Raw genomic sequence first — 9,027 nt, 5'->3', positions numbered from 1 at the left:
ATGAGGCAGGGTTAGCCATTCTGGATATCATTTCCCTCATTAAGGAAGATTACTGACACACTGAGTGTCCTAAAACATTGTGGTGAAGAGATTCAACTTCTAAACTCAGGCTTTGTTAGCTTCACAGGCCTCCGGTCTTATCTCGCCATCAAAAGCTCTTTAGTTGTTGCGGCCTCATCTTTTCCTCCTGGTGAAATTCCTTTAAAATGGCCCACATCCCCGTTTGTCGCTCCCTCGGGTTTCATAATTTTTCTCTTTTTTTTTTGTGGGATGGCGTGGGAATCAGGATTTTGACAAGCGGCATGAAGAAAAAATGGGTCATTGCATAAGACTTTTCACCTGATCTGTCCTGTTCAACCTGATCCTTATCATTGCCCTTAAAAGCGCAGGTCTTCACAGAGGCTCAACCTTCAGACAAAGGTGCCTTCTCTGTTTCAGGTTTTGGGACAACCTCAGTGCTGCTCAACAGAGCAACGGGATTGGCTGAGAAGGTCATCCCTCAAATTGCATTGTACATGTCCGAATAGGGCCGCACCATGTTTTGTTGTACACTCTGTCCATTGTGGACTTGATAAAACGTCTTGCAGAGATTTTTCCAATATCACTGGTTTAGTCATACTTGGTTTTTCCCCTTCCTTCAGCCTGGGGTTAGATCATTAAAGATCTAGTTGCGTGACAGGAGGCTATAAAGCCAGTTCCAGCAAAGTAACTCACTCTCTCTCAGCTTGATTTGTTTTGTGAAAACGTTTATGAGATGATTTTATTATAACAGACTCCTAGCGAGGATTTCAGAGCACGCATGTATTCATAAATTTTATCTTTTCCATTCTTTTCTTTGGTTCACTTGATTTACGTTCTCACAGTAAGGAAACCTCAATCCGCATGTTCAGGCGGACCAGGATTTGTGTTCTTGGACTGCAGCAGAGTTTGGATGAGCATTTTGTCCCGCCAGAACAAAGTGGACTATCCAAGGAAAACACCTCTGGTCCATTTAAAGTAGACCGAGTGGAGCAAACCGATCTGGTGTGAAAGGCTCCTAATGATAATCTTCACTGGTCAGAGGTCAGAAAACAGTAGGAACAACGCAAGGCAATCGACCAAAAATTTATGAACCTAAATTCTAAACCCAGCAAATTGTCAGCATCCATCAATCAATCAATCAATCAATCAATCAATCAATCAATCAATCAATCAATCAATCAATCAATCAATCAATCAATCAGCTTATCCAGAGTCAGGTTGCCAGGCATCAGTCTATGCAGAGAGACCCAGACTGACCTCTTAGACTCTGTCCTCTGAGGAAATCCCAAAGTGTTCCCAGACCAGCCGACAAACATAGTCTTTCAGCATATCTTGGGTTTTCCTCTGGGTCTCCTACAGGTGGGATGAGCCCAGAACTCCTCTCCATGGAGGCGTCAAGAAGGCATCCTAACCAGATGCCCGAGTCACCTTGACTGGTGGTGTGTTTTGTGGACTGGCCGAGTTTCTCAGTTTATCTCTAAGGGAGAGCCTGGGAAACCCATGGAGAAAACTGATTTTGGTTGCTGTATCTGTGATCTAATTCTTTTGGTATTTATCCAAAGCTCCTGATCATAGATGAGGGTAAGAAGGTAGGTCAACAGGTAAATCAAGAGCTTTGCCTATTTGCTCTTCTCTCGCTTCACCATGAAGCGAGAGACGCTTCATGGTCTCTCGCTTCATGGTGAGAAGTGAGAGACAGCAGACAGGTACAACGTCTGCTGTACTATAGACGCTGCACCAATCCATCCATCTATCTCCTGCACCAATATTCCTTCATTCATGAACAAGACCTCAAGATACTTAAACTCCCTCACTCGGGGCAAAATCTCTTCTTTGACCCATAGAAGGCACTACACCGGCTCAAGAACATGACCTCAGATTTGGAGGGACTGTTTCTCATCCTTGCTGCATCATACTCATCTGAGAACCACTCCAGTGAAAGCTGGAGATCACAACCAGATGAAACCAAAATAACCACATTGTCTGCAAAGAGCAGAGATGCAATCCTAAGGACATCCAAATGGACCCCCTCGGCTTCACCTAGAAATTCTGTCCATAAAGGAACAGAATCAGTGACGTAGTGCAACTCTCACTGGAAACGAGTCCAACTTACTGCTGGCAATGTGGACTGAGCTCTGGCACCGGTCATATCTGGTACCCCATACCCCGGGACTACCCCCCATGAGACACAGTCAAACTCCTTCTCCAAGTCCACAAACCACATATAAATTGGATGGGTGAACTGCCATACACCCTCCAGGACCCTGCTTTGGGTGTATAGCTGGTCCAGTATTTCATGACCAGGACAAAAATCACACTGCTCTCCCTGTATCTAACAGACTCTCCTCTCCATAAAGTTTTGTGGATGCTACTGATTAGTCCTTCCAGAAAGTTGCAATCACGCACATTTGCTAAATTTTTTGCGCAGACTTGCAATTTTCCGCAAATCTGACCCATTAGCTTAATATTTTTGTATATTTCCTTTTTTTATTTTCCTTTATTTCTGACCAATTACAGCAACTTGGCTGAATTTTGACTAATTCCCTTAGCTTCTTTCAAAATTAGTTGTTTCACAACATCTCTTAAAAGCTGTACATGCAAAATGAAAGCATGTGACGTTAAACAGTAACATTTGCTATTAAAATACTTTTAAGATGTTCTGTAGGATTTGTTTACACTATGTAAACATTTTCTGTTTACTTGAATGACCAATATGGAATTCATCTTTTGCACTTTGATAACTCCTCAGGGCATAATTTTATTTGTTTTATTCTGTTTCAAGAATATGCTTGAAAATGTTATTTGCACTTTAAATATTAACTGTTAAAATCCTATCTTTTCAAGGTTGGTTATGTCCAGCAATTTCAATCTCTTTTTTCAAGACCATGTTATGGCAAAAATGAAGCATTAAAAAATGAGCAACTTTGACCACAACTTTTTCAAAAAGGCCAATAATTTTTGCTGCCGCAATCACAAAAAAACATCCTGGAGGGACTGACTAATGCTGCGTTAAGTTTCTTGTTTGAAGTTGGAATATCTAATAAAAAAATATGTAAAATTGACTTGGTGAGTTTAAAACTTTTCATCAACCCAAAGTCCACCTCTGGAGTAATAAACACTTTGGTTGATCTTCAGATGGTTTGTCTTGTTAAAGTAGTCATGCATTATACTGTAAACCTGTTTGCAGGCATATAATAACAAGAAATCACTATCGTCTTCTGTTTACAATAATTTTGTTACTGAGCAGAACAAAGGCATTTAAGGTCAACGCATTCAAATGAAACTTGACAGAACTGTTGAATTTAAACTCTCAGTCAAGGTAAAGTGAAAAATGGACAGGACTTTGTCTACTTATTTTAAAAAACTCGTGCAGATTTGAATGGTTCAAAGAGCTTGAAAACACTTAAAATACCTGATAAAAGTTGGAAAAGTATAAAAACTACAAATATGGCATTATTGTTGAAGATCCTTCCATCAAACGAGGCTGTGAGTATTGAGAGTAAAGGTGAAATCACTAAAATATCAGGCAGAATCAGCAGAATGTTGAGAATTGGAAGCAAATCTGCTCTCAGTCTAAATTACAATAGGGTTAAAACATTTTATAATTTTATTTCTTTATATAGTTGTATATTTTTGTCATGAAGTTGGGGTGAAGATGGTGAGGATCAACGCGGTAGGACCTAGGTAGTTGAAGATGATGGTGGTTTAATGATAAAAAACACAAAAATCCAGGCAGCACAGGAGCTAGTATCTGTTAGAAACTGGTAAACAGTAATCAATAGAGGGCAGACAGGAGACAACTAGACAATCTAGACGGCTTCTTTTCTTCTTCTTTTTTAGTATTTCACAGTACCTTGCATCCATTATTGTTGCACTACTGCCATCTGTTGGATCCCAATATCTATACCTCAAATTCTCATAATGAGCCCAGTATTGACAATCTAGACAAGGACTTGACAAACAAGAAACACAGGGGGTAATCAAGGGAACTAGACACAGCTTGGATCAATCAAGGGCAGACAGACAACAATCAACTGACAGAAACCTAAATAAACACACAGAAAAACTCAAATCCTTACTATTTTATTCCATGTGGAAAAAAGCAAGGTAAGAGACAAGGGATTAATCTGTTTTTAAAGTTGATGACAATCAGCATTTTCTTGTCATTATCTCTTCTGAGAAATCATCAATCCAAATGGAAACAGCAAATCATTCAGTGTGGGAGGGGTTGATAGGTGGGCCAACCTGACCTATAATAGACCGCTGGACATGCCATCCAATGCTTCACCTCCAACACAGTCAGAAAACTCAGACAGACGTAAAGTGGGTTTTTACCATGCAGCTCACCTGGGTTTTAATTTGCTTTGTGTTGTCCGTGAAAACCATCTCAGCTGCAGGTATGTCCTGTAAAGAGTCATTTTAATGAGTTCAGATCTTTAAAATTAGACGGACTGAGCCTTTTCAAACCTGTGCAATGTTTTATGCTATAGAATTTGTCACACCTTCATGAATTTTTGGAGTTTACAAAATTTAATCTTAAGAAATTGTACTTTCTTTGATTCATGAAGATGCTGCACAAGACTAGTTACTAAATCAACTGAAGAGAATTGACATTTGGATTTTTTTTTCAGTACAAAATCTGTTGATCTGCACACCTTCATCAGTGTGTTTTTCTTCCAGAATGGTGCTACCAGTCACAGGTTAGCTGCAACAGCACCTGTCTAGGTAAACCCAGCTTCAGTCCAATCACATGAATGGTTTTAACAAGGAAAGTTGTCTTACTAGCCTTCTTGTCATCTTCTCCTCACAGGTCCAGATGCGTGGCAAGAAATTTCTCAACAATGCGGTGGCAGTCGTCAGTCTCCAGTGAACATTGTGACGAAGAAAACGGTCAAAGACAAACACCTAACTCCGCTTCAGTTTGTCAACTACCATAAGGCGTCTACCGTCACCTTCATAAACAACGGTCACACTGGTAGGGCTCAGGTCAAATTACCTTTATGCTGGAAAAAACAGTAAATGAGGAGGAGTGGCAGTAATAATGCTTGGAAGGTAATGTTTAGCTGGAAGGAGTTTTGGGGGTGGGGGAAAAGAGCAGAGCTGAGAGTAGTTTGGTGAACGGTAGGGATTTTAAATTGAGGAAAGAATTAATTTTTTTTTAAGAGGGGAGTGTTGACAGTTTCTGATTTCTCAACTTGTTTCATGACCAAATTCCCTCAAATATTTTTTATTCTTGAATTTGAATTGTTTTTACATTTATTGAAAATTATTCAGTAGAAGGCCAGGATAATGATAAATACTGTTGGTGTGAATTTATTGAACTTGTGTTGTGTGTGTGTGTTGGTTCCTTGCTAGTGACAGAAGGAAGGCAATGTCTTAGATTCTTTTACAAGTCTGAAGAATTTGTCATTGTTTTCAAGCTCTTTGTAAACTTTGACATTTAAAAAAAAAATACTTAAGTTAAAAAATTTAATTTAAAAAGTGTACAAAGATGTGTATTTTGCTTATGTTGGTCTTTTACATGTGTTACACACTTTAGTTCAGCTGGACTTGCCTCCTGGTATTGTGATCAGTGGAGGACACTTGGCTGCAAATTACAAAGCCATTCAGCTCCATCTGCACTGGGGCAAGAACGGCTCATCTGGATCCGAACACACCATTGATGGAGAGAAATTTCCCATGGAGGTGATGGATGCAACAGGAGCATATTTAACTTTATGACCTTTGTTTGAATGCAATAAACCTGACCTCAGGAAAAGAACAATTAAAAATGCAAGCATATTTCATGTAACCTACAGATGCACATTGTCCACATCAAAGAAGGTTACAACTCTTTGTCCCAGGCTGTGACGGACCCCACTGGTATTGCAGTTCTTGGATTTTTCTTTCAGGTAACTTTACTACTTTTTATGTCAACAATCTGAATTGAGGGTTAATGTGACGACGCCAACATGCAATAAGGGAAACTTCATCTGCAAGATGCAATAAAACCTATAAATGTTGCTGCATGCTATATCTATTATAAATGATAAACTTATAAGTTAATGGGTAACTTTAAGGTAGTTAAATGTGAGGTGTTGCCATTATTGCTTTTGGGAAACTTTTATTTTTTTTTTTTCCCAGTGGAAACATGGTCTTAAAAAAACGGGAGCTGTAACAGTAGCATGTAATTAAACTTTGAGGAGATTTGACATAAAAACAGACTTTATATTGCGCTCAGTTATTCAGTCAGTGGCAGATATGAAGTGGAGACATAAATCTGTCTGTAAATATTATTTAAAGACTTGAAGAACTGAGTGTGAGCAATTCATCATTGTACTGAATTTTCCCACATTTTCAGCTTCCTCAGTTGCTTCCTTTATCATTACCTGTTGAGCACAAATCATCTGTGAATCCCTGGTCTTTATATAATCCTGATTTTATTTCCAGACACTCTTTCTTCATTTCAGGAGTCTCTATCTGAGAATAAGAAGTACACGCCCCTGGTTGATGCTCTGAAGCAGATCATTAAACCCAGTAAGTTATTGCAGATTTCTCAGAATTGGAACATAATCAAACCCCTTTATCTGCACACTGATCTGTGTAGTTGGGCTAAAGGCCAGCAGTTGTGCAGTAACACCATAAACAACTTTTCTCTGAACTTCACAATTAAATGGTTCCTGTGGTTCCTAATCTGTCTGTTTTGAACCTCAGCCAGTAACGCCACACTGCCAGACGTCTCCCTGGAAATGCTTATTCCTCCTCTGAGCAGCTTGAATAAATACTTCCGCTACAACGGCTCCCTCACGACTCCCAACTGCAATGAAGCTGTCGTCTGGACGCTATTTGAAAGCACCATTCCTCTGAGCAGGAGTCAGGTGACTGGGACACTTTGTTCAGCATTATGACACTTTATTGCTGGTAGCTGCATTTTAATTAACAATAGAATTGCACAAACTGAAATTTTGGAAATGTGGCAATTTGGGGGAAAAACCCTGAAGTTTTTCATGGTAAGATGAGTTTGTTTGCATTTTCCCCCTCCCCAGCCATCAACTTGACATTTCGCAAAACCTGAATGGAGACTTTTTTCACATCACGAGTCGCGTGATCAACAGTTGTACGTTGCTACTTGCCAAAATGACAGGAAGTAGCATGGTGATGGTTTTTTGTTTTGACAATGCACAGCCAGATCCACCAACTCGCACAGTTTAGGAAAAAAAACTCATGAACATGTTGAATTGGTAACTGCTCTTTAAAATCACCCACTACAATTTTCCCAACATGCCACATGCGTAGCTGCTCGCAAATATAAACGGCTTGTCACCAAAATGCCTGAATATGATGCCAATGACTGAGTATCATGGCTGGAATATGAATGCATCTGTTTACATATGTTGATGCCATAATTTTTAATGACTTGAAGTGTAAACAAGCTTATTCATGTTTCATTTCTTTAATGGACAAACCACAAGTGCAAAATTGTGCTTTTTTTTTTTTTTTCTTTTGTTCCACATTAGCAGTATACAGAGACAGGTTTGTGCACATTTGCAGTGGAAACGCAGCTGCCGTTTCCTGAATCTTAGATATTTAAAGACTTTTTCAGGGATCGTCACTCCATATTTAATTTTCTCTTCAGCTGAAATTCAAGCGCAAGTGTTTGGACTTGTAAGCAAAACTGACAAGTCAAACCCAGTGCTTTATGATTCCTTGTTCTGAAAAAACACAAATGAAGATTTAAATGGGGCATATTGGGCAAAAAATGCAGTCTCCAGTTTAGCTACCACCCTACAGAGCACCTCTCCCCCTGCAGCTCCACCCACTCAGCTCCTTCAGACTAGCCAGCAGCAATTGGCAAACACCTGGTGGAACTGAGCATCAGCTGAGCTCATAGGAGTTCACTCCTGAGAACCATTTAAAATGACACAATGAAAAATGTTTGACATGCTGAAGGCAGAGTGGTGGAAAGAGGAGTTTGAGACTGGCCTGATTTCAAAGTGTCAAATTACAAAGTCAAAATTTTTAAACTCGTTAGTCCTAAAAAAGACAAACGTTTTCTTGACTGGTATAAATTTTAACTATGGGCCTATAAAATGCATAATGCCAACATGTTGAATATTAATCACCACCTGTCTTTTTGACCACTTGTCACATTTCTTTTGTTGTGATTTTGTCTTCACTGCAGGTCTCTGCATTCTGCCAGCTTCACTTTCCCGATGGGAGAGAAATGATTCAGATCTACAGGCCAGTGCAGCCTTTGAACAGCAGGCTTGTGTTGTACTCTAAAGGAAACGCTTCCCTGGTCAGCTGGGTGCTGCTGGTCATGTCGGTGCTGCTTTCCACAGTCTGGACAAAAGCTTTGTTTCACGCAGACGCCGTTGAGAAATGTGAATGACTATTACAATTCTTTATAGAGGAACTGAACGGATTATATATTAAGGCTAAAAGCTTCTCGTCTAAATATTTACTGACATTTTCAGAAATCGGAGTGTGATCATGGTTGTAAAGTTGCACATTAAAGATATGGTAATTTATTTCAGAAGTGTCTCTGGGTTCTTTTTTTTTTTGTGCCTCTAGGCAAATTAATTATTTTGAATTTGTAGCCATTTACATCAAAATTTAACGAAAAAATAGGTTTAAAAGAAATTAAGAGCAGAAATTGCTGTTATAAGAGGGGGGTAAAAAGTTTCTTGGGTCAAAGCTTTGTGGAACGCCATCATAAAATGATTCCCAGCCCTAAATGTCAAGAGGACTGCAGGCAAATGAGGAGAATCGAAGTGCAGCCAGTAGAACGTGTTCATGATTTAGATGTAAGAAGGGGATGGAGGTGATAAAGGAACTGACTGCAGTTTATCACTGCAGTCAGTTCACGGGAGCAGTGAGGCTAGATGAGGTAGGTATCCAACAGCTGGGGAAGGGAACAGCAAAGAGACTCGGGCAAAAATAGAGGAAGCTAAATGGTGACAAACATAAGCATAGCTTTCAAATTAAATGCCTAAAGAGAAACTAAACCAACAGCAGTAGACAAGA

At 39.5% G+C, this 9,027-nt stretch overlaps 1 protein-coding gene across 1 annotated transcript; it reads left to right on the top strand.

The window, feature by feature from the left end:
- The first annotated feature begins 4,279 nt into the window (after positions 1-4,279).
- On the top strand, positions 4,280-8,535 carry ca4b (carbonic anhydrase IV b). Its single transcript, XM_007567333.2, has 8 exons — positions 4,280-4,418; positions 4,702-4,746; positions 4,832-4,996; positions 5,561-5,706; positions 5,820-5,912; positions 6,471-6,537; positions 6,715-6,878; positions 8,183-8,535. The coding sequence occupies exons 1-8, from the start codon at positions 4,301-4,303 to the stop codon at positions 8,390-8,392; spliced, it is 1,008 nt and encodes a 335-aa protein (XP_007567395.1). The 5' UTR covers positions 4,280-4,300; the 3' UTR covers positions 8,393-8,535.
- Positions 8,536-9,027: the final 492 nt, after the last annotated feature.

This window comes from Poecilia formosa, unplaced genomic scaffold (genome assembly GCF_000485575.1).
Source record: "Poecilia formosa unplaced genomic scaffold, Poecilia_formosa-5.1.2 Scaffold207, whole genome shotgun sequence".
Taxonomy (NCBI): Eukaryota; Metazoa; Chordata; class Actinopteri; order Cyprinodontiformes; family Poeciliidae; genus Poecilia; species Poecilia formosa.
Note: the sequence above shows the minus strand (reverse complement) of the source record. Positions and strands in the feature narration are given on the sequence as shown.

Bases quoted from the DNA above. Each gene is read 5' to 3' on its own strand.
- ca4b (XM_007567333.2), top strand. From the start codon at position 4,301: ATGCTTCACCTCCAACACAGTCAGAAAACTCAGACAGACGTAAAGTGG. The intron at 4,997-5,560 runs GTAGGGCTCAGG...TACACACTTTAG, and splicing joins CATAAACAACGGTCACACTG to TTCAGCTGGACTTGCCTCCT. The intron at 5,707-5,819 runs GTGATGGATGCA...TGTAACCTACAG, and splicing joins GAGAGAAATTTCCCATGGAG to ATGCACATTGTCCACATCAA.